Consider the following 23,426-nt stretch of genomic DNA (forward strand, 5'->3'; position numbering starts at 1 on the left):
TTATATTCTCACAACTAGCCGATGTAAAGGATTTTCAAAGCTGTGAGATTCATATAGCGGCGCAACAATATTCGTTGTATGGTGCAGAAAACATTGTGATAAATATTTAAATGATAATGCTTGGAGGGTGTGCTTGTGTGTGGATTCATGTTTATGGCCGTGTGGGTGACCCTGGTGGGACATGTGACAGCAGTGTCCCACTTTATCTAACTAAGAATTGGGAGAAATGAAGCATCTGTGATTAAAGGCAAGCATCACATCACAGCTGCGCATCCGGTTTTCTATAACCAGCTCTTCTTAGGAAGAAAATCTGCAATGCAGTGAAGATGGAGAGTGGAAACAAGCAGAGAGGTAGATGAAAGGCACAAGAAATGAGGGGATATGCCGGGGGAGGCTGCGAGGAAGGAAAAGATGGAGCTTCTTTGATGAGAAGAAACAAGTGTAGAGAGTCCCAGAGAGATGGATGGGCCTTGTGGGTGTACTTAAAGTCTTTCATCAACATGTAATATGGAACTTCAAGATGAAAACTCCATATTCTGTCCTTTAACCGCAACATTTTGCATTTAGCTCAAATTCACTTGCATGAAACCTTCAGCTGAGTTGATCAAGCGTACTCCCAAGCGGGTTATTAACAGTTCCCAAATGCTCAAGTCTCTACAATTATCCACATTTGTGCAGTCTGATCTCTTGGCTGTTTCATGCAAGTGCTCTGTATTCTTAAGATTATCTTATGGAATCAATAAACTGCCCTTAAAAAGATATAATATTTGTATTATTCCCTATGCGTCCTCCACATATCAGTATTTGCGTGTCAGGAGGGTGGATTTGCGCTCGTGTTGGGTTAGGGAGCAGTTGTGTAATGGGATAAGGATTTCCTGCCATGTTTGTGGCAGATAAAGGCTCGATGGAGTGACTGAGAAATGGCAGGAATGAAGGAAAGAGCACAAGATAACCAGAGACGCCAAAGGGATAGTGGAGATGACAGATGAAAGGCAGAGATGAAACAGTAAGAAAATTGACACCTCTGGCTGAGCAAAGTCCAATAAGAAGTGTGCAGACAGCAATGACGAACAGTCTTCCAAGGCAACTATAATAGATAATACACATGAAAAAATAATCATAATCATCTCCAGTAAAGAGGAAGGGAAAATTAAGGAGATGTTAAAAAAGTTAAAAGCAGAGATGGCTTTAATGTGGCAAAAATACTGGAAAAGAGCGAGACAGAGAAAATAAGAGAAAGAATTCGAGCGGTAAGCGGAAGAAGAGGTTCAAGCTCTTCTGATAACAGCTACTCTCTAGAGGCCTCTCAATTAGACTGGTAACCTGGCAACCAGCAGGCAGACAGCGCCCCTCACACACACAGGAAAACACACACACACACACACACACACACACACACACACACACACAGAGGGATGGTAAGTAGCAAAGGGCAATGGCGAGACAGGATTGAAGAGAAGGAAAGAGTGAGGGGTGTGATGTGACATAAAATTGTCAGAGAGTAGATGAAGTGGAAAATAGAGAGAGGTCAGTGTGGCCATGTATGTGCCCATCTCTTTTTTAAGATCAGCATCAGTGTTTTGTCCTGCTTTAAATAAGGTGTGGTCCTCTGTGTTTGGAGGTTAGCACTTTAAATCCTCTTTTCTTCCCTTTCTATTCCCCACATACCATATCAGGCAAGCTCCCACTTAATGTCTGATACCATTAGCCAATTAGGAGGCAGGCTGACCCTGGGAGAACAAGAAAAGCAGCCATTTAACCCGCAGTCATCTGAAGCCATCAATCGATTAAGGTTCTAGTTAGTTTAAAGTCCAAAGAGAGGAAAACATTGTCTCTTTAATAACCAATCATCTGCTAGATCTCCTTTATCTCTGTGCTGCACTTCATTTCATTAAGTGTTTAAGTGAGCCAAAAGCACGCAGACCCTCTGTGTGTTTACTCGAGTCTGAGGTCTCGGTATGCCGCCCTGTTTTCAGATTCTCGTGTAAATCTATAAATCTCGGAGCGCCGTATTGCTGTCAGCAGCAGCAGCAATAACCAGCAGGGTGAAGGGTGATGGGGAGATTTATCAGCTTGGCCACAGTGTGTCATCCTGGGCTGGAGGAATATTGTCAGCTTGCCAAGGCCTGGAGGTGTGGGGGGGGCCACTCTCACTGAATGCTGAGTACTCCTACGCGTAGTATTTGTATGTACATATGTATATTTATGTTGGGGCTACATGAGCTCATGCAGTTTTCCAAGCTTGACTGGAAAACGATGGAGAGAGTTCAAGTGTAACTGTATATGACGTGTGGCCTAATGAATTATAAATGAGAGTACAGTACCGTAGATCGCACTGGTAGATCATTCCAGCCTGACAGAACCAATCGATAAGTTGGTGCAATAAGCAAAAATCTATGGAATTACTGTCAATATTGTTTTCCATAGTACACTAGGCCATAGACCTTAATACATTATGTTTGTATAATGTAAGTGAAAGGCATAAGTTTACACAGAGATAAACATATGTATTTAAACTTATTTCCTTTTCTCTGCTAATACTAACTTGAGCTTTATGTGCTTCTTTTCAAGCTTTTCAAACTTAATGTACAAGCATGTGATGCTGTACAACTTCTTTCCAGTGCTCATGTTGCTTGTTGGGCATGTTTCTGATTTATTTTTTAATCAGTCCTTTAGCAGTACTGGCCCTAAGTCCAGTAAATAAGTAAATAAGGCTTAACTTTTGGACTTTAGATGCATTTTGGTGCAAAGCAGAGGTCTGAGTCATTGTCGGTTTTAAAGCCTTCTTGCTGACAAACATCCCCCATGGGGTAATGTCGTAATTACCCAAGCCAAGATGTGGTCCTGATATATTTATTTGATTCACAAGCGCAGTGTTTCTTTGTAATGTGGAAAAACTGACACTGATAGTTCAAAACCACATTTGTTTTTCCTAAGACGTGTCGAGCTCTTCATCATGTGTTTTGGATTTTCGGATGTGGACGTTTTCAGACCTTTTCTTTGTAGCCCGTGTGGAGGTTTTACTTGTGTGGCCCACTTGAGATCAAATTAGGTTGCATGTGGCCCTTGAAATACCTTTCGATTTATCTGGCTGACCTAAATACACCACTGTTTTGGCAGGTTATACTGTAGGTCACACTAAACTCAGGACAGAGCCAACACATAAAAGGGAAATGTTATGAAATTATATTGAAAAAAATACTAAAAACTTTTGTGCATATTGTATTATTAACATAAAACTCATAACTCATATTCCCTTGCCTATATGGACAGGAAGATCAGAAGGGAAAATAAGAGCATTTCTTTCCCTAAAAGACACCCAGACAGTATCATTTTTGGATTAATTGCATTGCATCATGATGTATGTGCCTGGGATTGCATGAGTTTTGAGTTCCTTAACATCACTCTAACAGTATGTTTAATATTGTGCAATTTACCAGAATTGGAGCTCCCTCAAAAGCATGCCTCAGTGTGAGTTTTGCAGACTTCCCGATGGGCTGCCCTGTGTTCCTTTCACAGCCCAATTTGTTTGGAACACAGAGCATCACCATGGAGAAATTCTTACCACGTTGCTATGGTAGCAGACCCAGTTCTTTTCCTCCTCTTTCCAAAATAAGATCAGATGAGAATATGTGGCGTGTCAGTAAAACTGGTATGATAATGACATACAGATATTAGAAAGATGATAAACAGTAAAGATGTGATTGTACAGCATGTGCACACGCATGCGTTTGTTACTATTATCTTTGTGAGGACATTGGAATATTATGTATTTCCTAAAGCTAAACCTTTATCCTAAAGCCAGGTCTTACCCCTTCAACACACCTTGTGAAGTGTGTCAGAAAATGACGAGCAACCAGACTGTCCTCACTTCCTGCAAGTGTCCTCAGCCCTAAGTTCTCAATTCTGTATTGGTCCTCACAAAGATAGATATACAAGTACAGAAACACACATAGCGCCACTGGCCTTGGATCCCAGGCGTACAGGAGGTGCCAGGAACCCTCTCCCACAGTCACCCTCTGTTCACTTGAAACAATAAGCCTTTCTGTGTGTATATGTGTCTCTCTGTCTTTCATACTCGCTCTCTCAGCTGACCATAAAGTCAAGTCATCACCTATACTAGAAGAACTAACTTGCATGTGTGCAGCCTCGTGTGTGTGTCTCAAATGTAGCTTAAAGTACCCACAGTTCACTTCGCCTTTGAACTGTCAGTAGGGAATGTTTGCACTAGTGAGTGGATGTGCGTTTGTTTGCCTCCTTTGCCTAGGTAGACCAGGTAACCAATTCCTCCCAGCCTCCTATCACACTTGAATCAGCAGTGACTTCACCTTCACGATGAAGTCAGCCTCAGTAATGAAGTCGAGATCCAGCGGGGCAAACTCTGCCCCACCCTCTAACTCCAAACAGGCCGCTCTCGCTGACGGCTACCACTGGCTTTATCAGCCTGCGCATGTATGTGTGTGTTGCATGTATTGTCCCCAGCAGCACCCCAGTGTGGGTGGATTCAGGAGACAGCCAGACAATTCGCTGTACTCTGCCCATAATCCACAGGGATCAACACTGAATCAAATCCACTTCCTATTTTTTCCACTTAACCCTTCTGTGTGTGTGTGTGTGTGTGTGTGTGTGTGTGTGTGTGTGTGTGTGTGTGTGTGTGTGTGTGTGTGTGTGTGTGTTCAAAAGCTCTTTGATGTTATCATCCAATTGCATTATTCCCCAACTGTCTTCCTCTTTGATATTTTTTCTCGTGTTATTCTCATCTGCGCGCTCTCTCACTCTGAGCAGAGAAACAGATGAATGTGACTCATGTTCATCAGTACCACTTGGCATTCTCTTCCCTCTCGTCTTCTCCTCACAGTCCTCGTGTACCCCTTTGTCCTTGGCTGGGTATTTTATTTCTTATCTGATATCCTTGTCTTTCATTTAGATCCCTCACTGTTTAGCGTGATACATCATCTGAAGCCACCTGTAGGCGGTGGTTTAATGCTTCAAAAAAAAAAAAAAAAAACTCTATTTAACTTTCATGTCTACTCTGTTTGAGATCAGGGTTAGCTTGTCTAATTATACAAGGCTTTTAAGGCTACCATAGTTTCAGTTGTTCCTAATACGTAATAATGAAGTGGATTTTAAAATACTGCTGCAAATATATCGTGAATATCTTAAGCTGTTTTCCCACATGAATTACAAAGAATGCTTGAAAGATTAGAGTACATATAATCCAGTACACACAAAACATGAAATACAGTAAACAAAACAAAAAGTTACCTTGAATTGTGAGGAAAAAGGTTCAAATTACAATGTCAGATGGAGCAAATGGTCATTATGATCTCCCCCCAACCTGCTGAGGGTCCCGGGCAATTGTGCCCTTGAGATGACCCTCATTTCATACAGATTCTGAAGGTAACTAAGGATGGCACTGGATCCTGCATGGTCACTAATGCCGTTTGATACACCCTCTAGCTAGCTAACACCCTCCACCTTCAATCAGGCTGGAAATTTATCCAAGTTATCTTATTTCTCATCTAGTACACTAACTACTGGAAATGATCCTCGTGGCCTGGGAAGGCCTTATAGAGTATACGAGAAGCAGCACACATGTTACAAGGTAACATTGCATGTGTAAAATACCTTTCACTTCTGGGATATTTCAGATTTCCACCTTTGGAAATACAAAGTTTGATGTATCTTGTTTTCCATTAAATAAAATAAAACAAACCTTTAAAATACAACTGTGTATTGAATGCATTGTGCCTGAAAAATTTAACAGGAAAGAGTAAAAACAATAACATCAGTTGTAATCTGTCAGAGATGTGCTGGCATTTTGTCATTATGAAGTAAAAATATAAGTGAGTACCAGATTTGTCATTCTAAGTTCTTGTCGTACCGGCCATTTTTCTGTGTAACCAGCTGACGGTGTGTGTGTGACTGCGTGTGTTTGTGTGAAGTCATGTTCCCTGCAGTGTGAAGCTGCAGCCATATCTGGATATAATTTTCTGTCTGGGCGGCTATGACAAATATATGAGTCACGGGTCAATAACGTCTCACAAAGATGAGATCATTACACACTGTGGAGAGCTCAGATTGAAATTGTAAGTCACCGATACAAGACACAAGCAATCTCTGTGTGTATGAGTGAGTGAGTGACTGTGTGTGTGCTTGTGTGCCAGACTAATGGTCTATTGTGCTCTGTCAGGGTTTATTTAGCTGGCCGGGGCTGTGGGGTTTGCTGGCTTTGGAGTCTGGACCAGGCACTATTTTTACCTTAGCAGGAAGGGAGTACACCACCTTCTCTGTTACATATGCTCACTCTTAAACATTCATTCACCTTCAGTGTATAGTCTGATTTGCAAAGTTTTATCATACGCAGAAATCCTAGGTGGGACATATAAAGAGCGAGAGATGACGTCCAGGAGGGCTTTTAGACACAACAAAAACCATCAAAAACACACATGGGCGAGCACAGTCCCCTACACACACATACTGCGGATATCCCTGTCCCATCGCTGAGGTGTCTCTTTTCAAACTGGTGGTGAGCAGCTGCTGTCCTCATGTCAGGGCATGAAGATGAAACAAACACCCGACTGAGTTTCTCTCCTCGCTCTCTCTCTCTCTTTCCTGTCCTGAGCTGTGAGAGGCTGCCCTGGCCAGAGGGTGGAAGGTAGGGAGGGTCTAAAGGGGCTTTACCTCTGACAACTATGCTTTTTCAGTCCTGTGGGAGAGGCGGAATGAACCTATAGACCGAGCGTGCAGAGTATTCAGAAAGTGCAGGGAAAGAGAAACAGCGTCACAACATGTTAGGGTAAGACGAGGAGAAGACACCAGTAGAGGAGTAGATAGGGGTCAGTTGACTGGGATTATGATGCATTTTGACTGGACTAAAGCTCAGGAGTCAGTGTGGACTACAACCTACTGACTGGGACGTAGAAGGGAAAAGACAGGAAAACGGAGAAGGAGAGAAGGATGAGGGAGGCACTGGATAAAACGGATGTATGTGGAGGGGTGGATGATGTCATCAGGCAAGCCTCCAGTCTCTACCTCAGTGATGATTATAAAGAGGTAAAAGAAAGTATGGAATCAAATTTTGATCATTAATTGCATGATTTGAAAGTGTGTGAAGTCAGCAGGTGGATTATTTTAGGTAATTTCCATCCCCGTGATTATGTTGGAGGTTTCTTCTACTTCGTGTCTGCCAACTTAAACCACTGAACATACTTTTGCTCTGCTTTGTGACAAAAATAGAAGTTCAAACTTAATGCAAAGTGTAAAAGCGCTACTACAGAGTTCGGAGTTAACTCAGTTCCTAATGCAGGCATCTGTAATTTATTTATAATCAGTATGAAATGTTTTATTTGTTTAATCCAATCCAATGAATACACTAAATTGTGCGTTTCATGATGGCCCATTAACCTCACTGTGAGTAAAAGCCTTCATAAAGTGACTCCACCAAGTCATTCTAGACCTTTAAAGGCACTTATTTGGGAAGTTATTTGGAGGCCTTAATTTAACTTTAATGGTCATGGGGAGAAAAAAAACCTCTACAGAATCTGCTTAAAATCTGATAAAAATGCTTCAAACGTTTTCCTGATTTAGGCCCAAAATTAAGTTTTTAAAAGCTCATGTGCCCTGAAAGTTAAACCTCCACCTCAATCTTTGGTGGAATTTTCCCACAGATTTCAGTTCAAGGATCCTTTGAGTGCTTTGATGTCTTTATAATATAATAATGTCTCTTACTGCAACTGGCTCAGAAATAGTCGAACGCAACACTGCACTGTGTAAGTATGACATCACTAGTTCAAGGATTTGCTAGAGAGAGAGCTAATGGACTAATAGTTTTTGTTAGTTCCCAGTCTCCTCGGTGAACTAACTCACCTTCATACTGAACAGAGACGTGATAGTGAGTTTCAGCTTCTGATTTGATTTTCAGCAAGAAAAGTAATAAAAAAAATTTCCAAATGGCTGAACTTTCCATTTAATCCACTTTTGCGTGTTGTGCACAGCTGTGAATGCAGCTCAAAGACCGAGGCTGATGTAGTTTGGGCGTTGAAGCACTTACATATTTGGGCCACTGTTATGACAAAACAGTATGAGTAACCAGGATTTTATTCTGTAACTCTGCTGCACTTTGCTCTACAAATACTCGGCCCTTCTGCTTGAAAGAATGCTCTAGTGTCACATGGTGGACCCATTGTCCTGTCCAAACCCACTTCATGCTCCTTATCGCTTCTGCCTCCCTTTGTCAGTCTCCCCCACCCCCCTTCTTTTTCTCCTTTCTCCCACCAAAACCCTCCCCCACCTCTTTTACCCCACGTGAACATTCATGTGTAGCCCAGTGCCACTTGTTGAGTTGTTCCCTTCCAATCTGAGTGACAGGAGCAGCCTTGCACTGACCTGCAGCTGAACTATACGGGGGGTCAAAGGTCAGGTCTCTTATCTGGTATGGAATGTTCCACTGCCTGGACAGACGGGTCTCAGATAGCATGAGAAGAGAAGACAGTCTTACACACACACAAGCACACACCTCTTTAGAGACATTTAAAGAAATCTGTGCGCTTCCTCTGCTGCTGAGATGAGAATATCACTGCCGTGTAGATGGGAAGGCTCTTCCAGTAGTCAGTCAGTTTAGCCTACAGGGTGTAAAGCTGTCCTCATAAAGCAGGTGCCATCCTCAGAAAGTCATTGTATAACTGTATGCCAAGAAGACCACGAAGATTTGACACTTTGTTCACTTTGATTTATTTAGGGGTTACTTAAACAAAATCTCATGTGCTATTTTGCTTTAGATATGCTTCTAAGTAGCTATGCTGTATAATGGATTACCAGCTGCTGGACATGCACTCACTGTTTTCGAACTGTAATTGTACATTACAGTGGTACAGACAGTGCAGACAAGCAAGAAAGCAAAAATAGAAATGAGCATTTTCCCCTCGATGTTACATTTTAAATTTTAAATATAGTCAAGTTGATCCAGTTTTACTCTAAGCCTGCAAGAACATCTGTGTGAAATGTGAAAGTATGTAGCACAGTCATAACAACTGGCTCACACAGAAGACTTTGTGGCCTTGTTTCTGTTTGTAAAGCTGAGGGTTCAGCAGCATCCCACTGTTAGTCCTGGAAAATATATGTGAGTGAAGTCATCCCTGTTTGGATTCACACCATCACACAGAAATTTCATAACGCAGCAACGCACACGCACATCGACACAGCACCTTCGCTGAAAACAAGCACTTAGTCATGCCCAGGTGTGCTCCACTGTCGTGCATTTACTAATAATATACATGAAGACCTGAAGTCTGTGCTCACAAGAACGGCATTTTTGTGCAAGTGCATGTGTGATAACAGTGGGTTCTTGTTCTCAGTCATGGAGTAAGGTCCGGGTCACTGAAAAGACTCCATTGTGCAGAAAAAGAGAGACCACTTTGTAAGGAATTGTGTGAAAAGAGATGAAGAAACCTTGTAGAGCACTCCTCAGCCAAAGCCAATACCATATGTCTCAAATTCAACAAAAGTGATCCCCATCTGTTCCAAACTTTAATATGCACTTCCCTTGCTCCACCTGTCCACCAAGTCTCCAGACACTCAGCTTTTAGTTTTTTGGGTTAATCTTGATGAAAAAAAAAGATAAAGTATGCAACACTGATCACATTCCTTAGCCTTCGCAAAGGAGTGAAGGGGTTTATAAGTTTTAACACTATCTACCACATATTTTAAGTTACAGTAAAAGAAGGCTTTCAGAGACTGAAATCAGAGAAAAGTCAAGCACAGCTGTACTGATTCATGCACATCCGCATTTACATGTAAACACGTCTCAGATCTTAACCACTGAAAAAATTCTGGCCACGAGAGCCAACAATTTTGTGGGAGGCAGAAGGAGGATGCTCTTTGCTGGTGCGGATAATTAAATTCATCTCCCTTCTCTAATATAGATTTTCAGGGAAGATTTGAAGGCTCAAAACAAGCACCCTGTCGTCCACTGCCAGGCCTAAATCACCCTCTAGGCCTGCGGATGAATGGTTGTACTGCAGAGTGGAGAGGAGGAAATGCCTTTGTCAATGAGGGTTTTTTCAGCAGAGGAAATTGCTTGGTGATTTTGAGGAAAAACAGAAATTAGTCCAATTGTGTTGGTCCCAATCTAATTTGGAAAGTGATGGCTCTAGTGTTTAGGCCAGGAACTGATGGAGGTAGTTAGGATGATCTCTCATTCGGTGTCTCTTACTCGTTTCATGCATTAAAATGTTAATGTAATGGATCCAGCAATTTTCCATGTCATCATCAAGTGGAAATGCTCATTTGCGCTTTGTGGATTTTTAGTTTTTCTTCTTTCTTTGGAAGGATATTTAGCAGAAAAATTACAGAGTAAAGCGCACGGAAGAATGTTTGAATAGCAAACCTAATGGAAAGGGTTTGTGTGCCTGGAGCCTGTGACTTGCAAGGTTTGCTTGTCATTCAAAAGTCACACCTGTAAGAGGTGGAAGTGAATATGGAAACTGTGACAGGATGTGATAGCTTCCTGCGTTTGAAAAGTATGTAATTAAACTGATTGTCAGTCAAGGGAGAAACTGAAACTAATATGAAATATTAACATTTAAAGAGAAAAAAACATGCACATTTTTTTTCTGCCCATTTCACACTTCCTCTTGTTAGTTGCATATTCAACACCTTTCTAAAAGGTTTATGGATCTCTCATGATGACTGTTTTACCACCTGCACGCACACACAAGCGCACAACGCAAACAAGCAGTATAACAGATGACGCCTATTCAATGACAGGAAGTTGTTTTGTCAGGCAGGTGTCAGGTGCAGAGCTTTGCAGAGCCACATCTGCGTGATGTAGTCGTCTACTGTCACCAGGGGGCGATGTCAACAATATAACAGCCAGTAATGTGGGCAAACAAATGTGAAACCAATATGTAGTGCGTTATGGTGCTCGCCGAAGAAATGAGAATAAGTCAGGGTAAGTTCACCAGATAAGAACTTATCAGTCACAAGTCGTTAGCCAGTGACCACGCAGTGTCAGATCCACACCTCACATTATCACCACCAGCAACACGCAGTGCATCACGACTATACCTGCCAGGGGCGTAATTTCCAGGGGGGTTAGGGGGGTTATGACCCCCCCAATAATCAGACCCAGCCAATATAACCCCCCTAATAAAATTAAGAATTATCTTGCATTAATAGGCTGTTAAATTTTCTTTACTCATTTCAGAATTTATACAGATTTACTTATTTGTTTAGACAGAGATCTTGACCCCACCCCCACCTCCACCCAATGTTCAGCACAAAGTTACGCCCATGATACCTGCACTGTTTTCTTAAACCCGCTGGTCTGCTTCTTTCCTTTTTGTTTTATACCATATAATTACCAAGTGGATATCTTTGTGTTCTGCAGTGTTAGTCAGACAGACGACACGAATGTGAAGATGTAACCTTGAATGAATTGAAGGATTTCTTGGCTGACTGAGAAAATATTCAGATTAAAAACAACCCTGGCTTTCCTGTATTCACTGTTTGCATTATATAAAGGAGTCGAACCAGCTTAAGAGTATAACAGTAAAATTCATAAGGAGTGCTGTTAATTATTGCTCTTGAATATCATCAGTAACCAGCGTGTCCTTGAGCATCCCTGTTGCACATTATTGCAGCATATGCTTTGTCTTCTGCATCACTTATGTATTTAAAAAACTCTGAACTCTGATGACTGGACATTAAATGTAAATCTGTGCTGCTAAGCTGAATAGTAAAACATTACTAAAAACTGGATAAACACAAAGCTGTTAAATAGATCTGCATCTTTATTTCCACCTACAGTCTGCTAACAGACGCCCCATAAGGTCTTCAGCATGTCTTTACCTGTTGTTAAGGTGACATTAATAACATCCAATATATCCCCTGAGCCTTCGTGAAGAATTCCTTCCCACCCATCCCTCATTTTAGTCTTTTCTTAGCTCTCACCACATGAGCGGAGCATGCAGTTACCAATGCTCAGTGAGCCTGCTGCTTTTGATTCTTACCTTTGCTTGGAGCTACTGTTCAGTGGAGTAACATGAGTGACAGCTTTGTTGCAGTCAGTATGAGTGATGTGTAGTATACGTGTTTGACCTGCACTGTGCCACACAGGCTGCTGTTGCACCTTTGCAGCAGTGAATTGAAACTTTCAAGTGTGTTCTCCAGGGAGTGTCTCAAACAGAGCAGTGCCAGGTCCGCTCCTCAACATGCCAGTGCGTGTTTATGTGTGTGTGTGCTCACTGCACAAGGAGTGTCTTGCGGCCTCTTGTGTGGAGTGGGATTATGTTAATATGTTAATTTGTCCTTAGTGAAGGCACTCTCACCAACGCCTGCACACAATTGTCAAAAGAGATAGGCAGTGAGAGAGGAAAGGTGGGAGAGAAGGAGTTGAGAAAATGAGTGGGAGAGAGGTGAAGGTGTGATGTGCGATTTGGAGTAGCGTAATGAACAGTGAACGCAGAGAGATCGTTTGATGGAAGGGTTAGGACGGGCCTGAGGATGAAGATGAAGAAGAAAGCATGTAAATGGAAACAACAAGACAGATGAGCAAGGTGAAAAATTTTAAGATGGTTTGCATGAAAATAGGAAGGAGATAAAGTAATGGACAAACTCACAAAGACAGGAATAGTGACTATCAGTCAGGCAAACACCACAGGTATCTCTTTCCTGCTTAGCACATTCTCACCTCAATCTTACGCTCTCCTTTTTGCCAATTTGCCTTTTCTAAGACAGAAATACAGGCCAGAAATATGGGAAAGAGAGAGACTACAGACAGAGCAGGAATGTAGCAGTTACATGATATATATCTTAGCACAGTACCCTGGTTCCCATAAGACGTTAATATGTCATCATTATGGATAGCTTTGCTGTGCACAAACCAAATAGTTGATTAACCTCAAATCATGTAAAGCTTTGCTTTGTAAACCTTTCCCTCCCTTCAGGTCCCCAGACTCCCATTTGAGAGAAGGACGTTTAAGCACTGCAGTGTTTGGGGCAACTGTGTATCAAACAACCTGCAAAAAATTCTGCAGAGCTTGTCCTTCAAAAATGTGATGCCACAGTTTAAGTGGGTCACTAGTAGCGTGCATCTCTGCCTGCTGTGTTCACCTGTTATCAGCAGAGGCGAGATGGGTAGCTGGTGCGATTTTGTATGAGCACCACCCGTGCTGAAGCTGTCCTGAGCTACGGGAAGAGGCAAGACAAGAGGAACTCTGAAACTGTGTTGTTTGGAATTTCTTACACCTTTAATTATGCATGAAATGTGCATTAGAGTAATTTCTCAGGGGTTTATCCTATATAAACTCTTGCACGTTGTCTGAGATATCAAGTGTTGTTCTCTGAATCAACAGTACCACCTCCTGGTGAATCCTGGTACTGTCAACTTCTGAAGATCTAATATTTCAAAAACAGGTTGTTGTTTTTTAGTAAATCAGCCTACACCATGCTTTGTATCAAAGTTGGCTAAGACAGATGCTGCTATAGATATGCTTGCATCTTTGGTTTGTACAGTCAGAAAGTGATCAGGGTGGCACTGCTTTCTATCTGTGCATGTCCTGCGGGATGAAGCTTACTAAAGGGGAAGACACTTGGCCTAATTTCGAAACTGCAATATCAGTCATCAAAAAGATCACAAAAAGTAACCAAATCCTGTTATTTTACTGTTGCAGGCCCAGAAGAATGAGCGGGAGTCTATCAGGCAGAAGTTGGCCCTGGGCAGTTTCTTCGATGATGGGCCGGGCATCTACACCAGCTGTAGCAAGAGTGGCAAACCCAGTTTGTCCTCAAGGTAACACAGCTGACATCTCTCGTATAAGCATGTGACTAACACTTGGAAAGTGTTTGATTGTGTGTGTGCGGTTTGTTGTTCGTTCGTTTGTTTGTTTTGTTGTTTTATTTTGAAGTGTGTGTGTGGAGGGGAGGGTGTTATGCGGTCACATAATTCTCTAAATGTGAAAGTGCGCTGAATCAAAATGTATATCTATCAAGTTCTCTTTACTGTCATTGGCAGCTGAGTGGGGTAATGTCATATAGTCAGACCATGTGGTTTTTCACTTCCCAAGAAAATACCAACGTGTGTATGCACAGAAACACACACACATACACACACAACCTCCTACTTGTACCTTACTGGAACTGCAGTGCTCATCGTATCCCCGTGATTCGAATCAAGTGGATTTCTCATTATTTGTGGTTAATCGTCAAAGGGCAGTATTGTGCAAAATAAGATGCACTCATCAGTTTGACATTAACATGATGTTCTCGAGAAAACCCTGAAATGAGGAGCTTAGTACATTTATGAATTTTTCATATTGGAGTACCAAAAGACTGTTTACATCTTATGACACACGTCTCAGGCATTTCCATCTCTTTCTATTCAGTGCTAATTGTCAGCTGATATATTAACCAATGCTGATATATTAACCAATGCTAATATGTCTGAGCCAGATTTATATTGCCAAGCACTATATATATATATATATATATATATATATATATATATATATACACATATATCAGCCAGGCCCTACACTGTTTATTGTTGAACTTCAGTGTATCGTCTCCTGGTTGTCAAAAAGTCACTTTAGTGGTCTGTGCAATTCAGAGAGTGTTTTGATTCTCCTTCTCTCACTCAAAAAACCAACCAGCCACTCAGGTCCTATTTTTATTGGGACTGATTGGATCTATGCTATGTAATCAATCACCTCTGTTTGTAATTACTCTATTGAATTAAGCAGATTATTGATCCACAGTGGGATGGAGCTATACCTTGCGACATTCTGTTCTTCCATGGCACAAATACACCCCCTCTGGTCCAGGCAGATTGCAGCAGACCTATCTGAGGCCACCTGGATCGATGCAAAGGGGAGATGATTAAAAACAAGAGCTCTCTTTAATTTTATCTTCAGCTGGCACTTTTCTCTGCTCATGAAGGGCACTTGTTTCTATTGGGCTCTTCTTTCTTATTCCTGTATTTCTGCGTTTTAGCACATCAAAGTTTGTGTTTGCTCTCTTACACTCGCAGCACTCTTTGTAAGAGCAGCAGTGCATCAGTGTTCATTTTGGTGTTGCTCCAAGTCTGCGTCAGTCACTGCAGAATCAACTAACAAGTGAACCAACTTAACGCCCGCTTTGTGCTAATATTGTTTTTCTCTGTGTTTTCACGCCTCTCTTTCAGGCTGCAGAGTGGGATGAACCTACAAATCTGTTTTGTCAACGATAGTGGCAGCGATAAGGACAGCGATGCAGACGACAGCAAGACGGAGACTAGCCTGGACACACCTCTGTCCCCTATGGTATGCACAGATGCCCACACGTCCACCACTGAAGCCCGTGCCAAAATTCAAAAATGGAGAAGAAAAAAAGGACTTAAATCCTGATATCACTATGCGATGTTTATTAATGATGATGTGAAAGTAGCAAAGTGTAAAGATTTGATTGTATCAACGGAAAATCAAGAAATAATAAGAATGAAAGCAGATTAGTGGGAGGGACAGTGTGTTCAATATGAATCAGAGAGATAACTGGAAGTTTAGCACCTTTATGAATTTCTGTGCTCGTGTTTTCTGCGTTGTTCACCAGTTCACAGTTCCAATGAAAAGCAATTTGGTAGGTGCTCGCTGAGGCCACGGATGACTGGCTGCAATAACCTGTTATCACACTGAGACATACTTAACAAAATGAGAGGGAGAAAGATCAAATTTGAGCCTTGTGTCGCACCCATGTGCATAATGACACTCTCATCAGTGTTAAAATCTGCATACCAAAATGCCAAGAAGTCATGAGCGTTAACTCCTTATTACTTCCTCTTTCTTGTGTGATCCATACGTTATTTTCCCTCTAACTTCCAATTGTGTTTCCTCTCTCCTTCAATTATCCAATTCCCATTTTACCTACTCCCTACCTTCCTCCTCCCTGCAGTCCAAACAGAGTTCTTCCTACTCGGACAGGGACACCACAGAGGACGACTCGGAGTCTCTGGAGGACATGGACTTCTTGAGTCGACAGAAGAAGCTGCAGGCAGAGGCTAAACTGGCCCTGGCTATGGCCAAGCCCATGGCCAAGATGCAGGTGGAGGTTGAAAAACAGAACCGCAAAAAGTCACCAGTGGCTGACCTGGTCAGTTCCAGAAATCTGAGGCTGTCTGTTTAGCTGTTTATTCATTTATTTCCTTTTTTTGTGTGTTACTCATACAATCTTTGACCTTTCATAAGTCATTTTAAACGGACTGGCATGACGGAGTGGTGATTAAGCGCTATACAGATATTATTAGACTTAAACTTTCTTGATTAAAATTAATTAGTTTTTTAAAAAACAGGGTGATGATGTTGTCAGTGTATTTTACATTTTCTCTTCTGGGGTCCAAAGTGGCCAAAACATCATAAATATTATTATTACAGGACTAAAAAGACCATTTTTAACAGTGTATGGATCTAACAGCTGACTTCTGACTCATGTAAACTGTAAGATAGACTGTTTAAGACACTATACATGCTGGAGTGACCCTTTTTAACTAAAGTGAAAAGAAGAAAGTGAAAGAAGCTCGTGAAGCTCATGTGAACAACCTTAGTTACTTAGAAGCTTTTCTACTTTTGCTCAGAGAAGGTTTAGAGTATGTCTAGGCCATAAATAATTTTATTTATCCAAGAGTGAAAGCCTAGAGAAAGTGAAAAATGAGCAGTTTAGGTGATGTCCCTGAGGACTGACACTTTTACTGTTTGCTAATAATCAGGGGAAGATGCGTCTTGTAGCCCTCTACATGCTCTCTCTCAGTGGCACTTTTCTGACACGGCTTACGCTGGGATGTAATGGAAACAAATACCAGTCAAAGTCCACCCACCCCTCCTCTGTTTCCTCTCCTCTTCTTAAAGAGAGGAAGGTGATGACAGCCCTGCTCATCATTATTTCATTCATTTATGTCTGCCCTGCTGCCTCCTCCGGAGCACGCACGCCAAGGGACACTCACACATCCACGGTGTCACAGATGCACACTTTGTTTCCATGCGCACTTGAAGTCAGAACTTTTTTACTTATTCAGAAACGAGAAGGGCAACTCGCCCGGGTCCATCTATAATTCATATGCCAGAAAGCATCGACTTTGGTGTTCGGGGATGTAACAGTGCTCAGCAGTCAGAAGACATCACCGTCACACGCGGACACGACCCGCAGTGAATTTTAAAATGTTTTAAGGCTACAGCTGCCCGCCCTGTCCGCAACACCAGAGATCTGTTAAACTGCGTTCATTACAAATGTAAAGTGGTGAACGGTGATTCCCAGCTAAGAGCGCTTTTACCACAAGTGGTTCATCTGCAGGCCTCAACTAATTTGAAAAGTGTAAAATTATAATTTGTTTAAAAAAGACGTCCTTTAAGATATCATTACAAATTAGTGTAATGCTTATCTTAGTGAGCTGAGACAGAGGAAGTCAGAATAAACTACACCCTGTTTAAATTCTAAGGTTTTACATATTAAAAATAATCTGGTCCTTAGGAGTTCTTAAATTTAGGTAAATACCTCAGGTGAACAAACCATGACATGTTACACTGTGTCACTATGTATTTAATATAAAACTGAGCCAACATGTCAAAGCAGTGTGTGTGAAAACGTAAGAACACCCTTAATGCTTCCATAGGAATTAAAAGTGTAAGCAGCAGCAAGGTGCATGCGATTAACGTCATCAGCACGTGTGAACAAATCTGTGAAGTTTCAGGTGTAGGTTAGAGAAATGCCAAGGAGGAAAGACATAAGGAATGACCATGCATCATTCTAAGAAAGATTATTCACAAGTGGAAAATACTGAAGGCAGTAGTCAGTCGTCTCAAGAGTGGATGTCCCAGGAAATTCACCCCAAGGTCAGACTGTGCAATGCTGAGAAACTGTAAAACTCCCAAAGCCACAGCTCAAACTCAGTCAGTTAGCATAATAAATGTTAAAGTTCATCACAACAAAATCAGGAAAAACACTGAACAAGTACGGCTTATTTGGAAGGGTTTTGGGCAGCAAGGCTCTTCTGTCTTGAAAAAAAAAAAGGGAAATGCACTTTTTCAGTTCAGTTTCATTTATATAGCTCCAAATCACAACAGCAGTCGCCTCAAGGCGTTTTATTTTGTAAGGTAAAGACTCTGCAATTATACAGAAAAAGCCCCATCAATCATAAACAAACAAACAAACAAAAAAAAACCCACGACAGCATGGATTATGTTTGCAAAATTACAACTGAACGAACCACAAGACTTGTAGAACAGTGTCCCTTGGACAGATATTTGGCCACAGCACTACATTTGGGAAAGTCCAAACACTGCAAATCAACACAATCAGCACAAACACCTCATACTGTGATGATTTGGATTTGTTTTGCACCCCCACGACTCGAGCAACTTGCAGCCATTAAGTCGACCGTGAACTCCTGTGTTTCCCAAAGTATTGTAGATCTAAATAGATAATTTCTCCAACAGCTAAAGCTTGGCATAAAGCAGATGTACAACAGAAAGGCTGAAAAAGAAATGACTCAAGGTGCTGCAATGATCCCGTGAAGGCCTAGTTTGTACTATGCCCTGATATGTAAAACTTTTTGTTATACACAGCTTTCAGTAACCCCGAGTCAGGTGTAGACTTTTAATGTTTTATACACAGTCTGTTTATAAAACCTTAAAGCAAAGACATCTTGAAGAAAACTAGCTTTTCCAAAGCAAGAATGGGTCAAGATAATTAAAGTAGCACTAAAACTCTAAGGATAAACAGGTGAAATAGTTAATTGCTAAATCATTATCCTTCTTTAGCTCTGTGTGGATAAACTAAAGATAAACAGGTGAAATATTAGTTAAAGCTAATAAAGCTAAAGCTACATTACTAACAAACAGTTAAAATATATACGAAGAGTTTTAATATATATCTACAGGTAACAGGTTGAATAAAAAATTAAAGATAATTCATAAAGATTTCAAATATGCGCTAAAGCTACTGCGTTTGTAGCTAATACTAGATGCTAATACTTCATTACCAGCTGAAAATACTACTGGATAAACAACAGAAATGATACGCTAAAAGTAAGTGATGAAGTTTCTGATGAAGTGGCCAGACCTGCCGCTGGGCAAGAGAAAAGAACGGAAACTGTGGCCTGTGCAGTGAGATTACACCTAAACGTCCGTCTGCTGGTTAGAGAGTCGTCCTAAAATTTCAAGCAGAATCACTGAGAGAAAGTGAGAAAATGAGTGAGAGGGAAATGGGGGCAATAATTTGTTTCCACTGTAAAGCCTCTAGTTTCTTTCTTGACTTCATTCACAAAGCTTTACAGCTCCTCAATATGACACAGAGTCATCACTGGAAATGATCTTTCTGGTTTTGAATATTCAGATGACAATTAGCAGTACGGTCAGTCTACCACAGAAACTCAGAAGTTGAGTCAGGACTAATACCAGTCTCAAGCCTTTCCCATGGCCCACGCATGCTGACATCACATTTCTCCTTATGTCACTCTCAAGTGACCTTCTTGTACATAGCCAATTTCCCGAAACTGAAACTGACGCATGACAGCCTCATATATACTTGCTCCGGTAGTAATGTGAAAGTGAAATGAGACTACCAAGAAGAGCGAGCCCACGCACCCCTTACGAAAAGAGAGCATGAGCTCTTCGCGTTTATCTCCACTAAGGCTGGAGGTGAAAGTGGGCCACGACCGAGGAAACGGGCGCTGGATGCAAAGATAAAGAATGCAGACTGGTTGAGACAGATTGTTAAGAGAGGCAGAGACAGAGAGGAAATGATCCGCCCAGGTGAGCCTCACTAAGCACACATGATGCTTTAGTGCTTTATTGCATCTGAAGGAACCGGTGCTAGTGCAAGGAGATTCTGATATACACAAAACCAGCAGAAGAGCCTAAAAAAGTTTAAAACATATATATATACATGCACTAAAATGCTACACAGATTCTAGCATGTTAAAAGTAATAGTGAAGGGAGAGTTTAAATATCTAATTTCTCATCTCTTTCTCTTTGATTACGTGCTCGATGTTTGCACTACAGGTGCAACCGACTGTGATTTCTTGCTAACTTGCAGCATCAAAAGGTTCCAAGAAAAGAGAGGTGATATAAATGTAAATTAGACATGAGATGACTCTGTGAAGTAAAAATAATTCAGTGGTCTCACTGTTGGCCCCTGCTGGAGAGACAGCACCCCACAGAGACACCGAGTTCATGTGCTGTGGACTTGTATAAGGTGCTGTCAACATGTTTGTGAACAAACAGTAGCGCCTACTTGAAACCCCCCACCTTTACTGCCGCTCAAAGGAAAAACAAAGGGAAATATATCCTTTTGTTTCACCAGGGAAGCAGGAGCCTGGGATGCATTCATTCCTTTTGCAGAATGCAAACAGAAAGCGTTCAGGCAAAACAGCTGACTCTTTTAGTTCCCACTCGGATTCAGTTTCACTGCCCTTATTCTGCTGATAATTCCTGACAGTGTGGGTTTAACCGGGTTCACGTTTGTTTTTCTTAAGGTTGTTTTTTGAACACAAAAAAAAATGTAAATCTAATCAGGCTCAGATGTCAGATTTAAGAGTCTGGGAGCAGTGAATGACAGATCAAATAGTCATAAGATTGAATGAAATCTGCCAATGTCTGAAGTTTAAAATAGAGATTCAATGAAACATAATTCAGAACTTGTTCTTATCCATTTAAAAATATGTCTCTTTTCTTTTAAATCATGAAAAATGACATTCAGGTTCGGATAGTACAGAGTCTGTTTTGTTGCGAGAGTTAAATCATTTGACACAAACACTTTGTGTCAAATGAAACCCTGATTACCGATTGGATTCAGGGTTTTTGCAACTGGAAAACAAAACAAGCATTCGTTGTCATCCAGAAGTCAAAATGTTGCATTATTAACTCAAAATTTCAAATCAACGTTCATAGTAAATATCTAAAAAAATGAGAAAATCCATTGAAATTTTGAGATATTGAACTGAAAATTGATTTTTCTGGTTATTTTTCAGTGGCAGAAACAAGCTTCCATAGTGAAGTTACAATAAACTCACATCGGATTTTTAGTAAAACTGAATTTATAATCTTTGGTGATTTAATAAAACTCATTGGAGTTTATGTTGAAATTGAAGTTACATAAGTTAAATTTTATACTTCTATAAGTTATAAAATACCAGCTTTAATTATATGGGGTACATAATGTATTTCATGTATGTTTGGGTAAATACTTACAAAGCTATTACCTATTCAGTGTTCATACTGTACTTTAAAAGAGATTGTCAAGAAAAAGAAAACACGTCTAAACATGTAGCGAGCTGGTAATTCTTAAGCTGGATCAAATAATGCACGAATCAAAGATTCTGTTATCGCTGCTATCAAAAAGTTATTAAAGTTATGACTTAAGTGTTTGAAAACAGAGCAAATGCTGGAGAGCAATTTCTGTGTTCACAAAACAATCAGTCCTTCGGTTTCTGTCGAGGAAATAAATGTGTAGAAAAGCTGCGGTGAGGAACTGAAAACATGTACAGCATTTACCATGTTTTACCATAGAAATATAATTAACCCTTTAAAGCCTGAACCACGAGATAATTGCCAGAAAAATCACATTTGTTTAAAAAAACTGGAACGTTTATTGAAGCCTCTGAAAAATTATCAATTTGAATATATGAGTTTTCGCTACATTCGGCATTCGTTTCTTTAAACTGACATAAACATATAAAGGGGTTAAAAAAATCACTGATGATGTAGAGGTCTCGAAAACTGACGGATCAAATATGATACACTTGGCGTTACAGCGATAAAACGTATAAAGATAAAATATAAGACGATGAGGACGAGCCACTTCCCAGTGGAGTGAGGCTGTGAAGGGCAATTTGTTTCTAGGCTTGACTGTGTGGTTTAAAGGGTCAGGATCATGAGCTGCAGTCACAGCCTTTATGGAGCTTTTTGCACGTTGGATTTAAGGAATATTAAATGCATCAGTTTTCTGTTAATTTGATCAGTTTGTCATCTGTAAACATTCAAATATAATTATTTTTAAAAAGTAAAGAAGTCAGTTGTGCATTTTGTGCTTTGGTTATTAGCGTGAGGTTTCACTATCCAATTAGGGAAAACACATTGTCTAACAGGGTTTTCTGCTCTTGTTTTTTCTCCCCTACCTCTGTGTGTCTATTTCGGCAGCTTCCACACATGCCACACATCAGCGAGTGTCTAATGAAAAGGAGCCTGAAGCCCACAGACCTGAGAGACATGACAGTGGGACAGCTCCAGGTTATAGTAAACGACCTGCACTCCCAGATTGAAAGTGAGTTGACCACACGCCCAGAATACAAACAGAATCACACTGACCTCTGCTTTCACTTGCAGAAATGAGCAAGAGATAAACTGGGGAAAAACATGCACATACATAGTGACCCCTACCCTTTTTAGTGGATGTGAAAGTACTTTTATATATAAGTTAGTCACTTCAGAGAGTTGTACCAGTTAACAGCTTCCCCTGAGCATTTACTGTTACTGCACGGTACAGATCATTGATCCCTGTACTGCTGGATGAATAATCTCGCATCTTACATTAAAAAGTTCCAAAAATCCCCAGGAGTCCAAAAGCACGAGTTTGTTTTTACTTACAAAGCAGACTTTCCCCGTTGAAAATATCTTTAGTTTATGCTTCATATTTTCTGGCACTGAAGGGACAATAGCTGTAACATGTGATATTAAAGACAGCGAGAGCAGCGTGAGTGTGTGTGGCCAGACTGCTGATAAAGTTTTCAGTGGCCATGTTATGAACCCATAATGGGAATTTGAGGGGATCACTTCCAGTGTTTCTTGTAGATTTAGTATCTATTGTTAGGATCACAATGGAATACTGGTATGATCGGTTGTGGTAATTGTGGTGTTTCCCTAGTTTCAGTAGTTTAAATATAAAATTATGCTTTATCATTGTGGTCAGTGTCTGTTCCGCCTCTTATCGATGTCTCCAGGTCTCAACGAGGAGCTCGTACAGTTGCTACTGATTCGGGATGAGCTACACATGGAGCAAGACGCCATGCTGGTTGACATAGAGGACCTCACCAGGTGGCAAAGCACTTTTCAACTATTTATTCACTGCATGTCCCACTATTTATTTATTTTTTTAACTTATAAAAAAGAACGCAAGGGATTCATTCATATACATATTTTGCAAACTTCAAACCTGTGAAAATGTGGTCAGCTGTCCGATTTTGCACGGCTCTCTCAGTGGCTGCAAAAGTCTTTGCGCAACTTCTTATCACATGTGAAGTAGTTCTCCCTGAGAATTGTAAACACTTGTAAGCTTTAATGTCTTAAATGTGCAGAGTTCCCCTTTGAGCAAACATTACTCAAATGTGAGTAAGTAATCCATTTGTAAGGGACTGTTTTCAGCTGTGCATGTAGCTCCTGAAGTAAAACTAATGGTGATGCATGTG

The 23,426-nt window shown here is 40.9% G+C and overlaps 1 protein-coding gene across 5 annotated transcripts in view; it reads left to right on the forward strand.

Annotated features, from left to right (window-relative positions):
- Positions 1-23,426, forward strand: part of schip1 (schwannomin interacting protein 1) — a 225,823-nt gene that overhangs the window by 200,658 nt on the left and 1,739 nt on the right. For 4 of the 5 annotated variants that reach the window (XM_084950484.1, XM_084950485.1, XM_084950486.1 and 1 more), the window contains 5 exons: positions 13,674-13,792; positions 15,182-15,299; positions 15,925-16,122; positions 22,162-22,285; positions 22,962-23,055. In XM_084950484.1, the coding sequence (XP_084806610.1) occupies positions 13,674-13,792; positions 15,182-15,299; positions 15,925-16,122; positions 22,162-22,285; positions 22,962-23,055 (653 nt within the window). Of the gene's footprint in view, positions 1-6,737; positions 7,057-13,673; positions 13,793-15,181; positions 15,300-15,924; positions 16,123-22,161; positions 22,286-22,961; positions 23,056-23,426 lie in introns of those variants that run through there. The other variant, XM_084950487.1, reaches the window with a different exon arrangement.

This window comes from Perissodus microlepis, chromosome 14, assembly GCF_051167445.1.
Source record: "Perissodus microlepis isolate ML-2025 ecotype Zambia chromosome 14, ASM5116744v1, whole genome shotgun sequence".
Classification (NCBI taxonomy): domain Eukaryota; kingdom Metazoa; phylum Chordata; class Actinopteri; order Cichliformes; family Cichlidae; genus Perissodus; species Perissodus microlepis.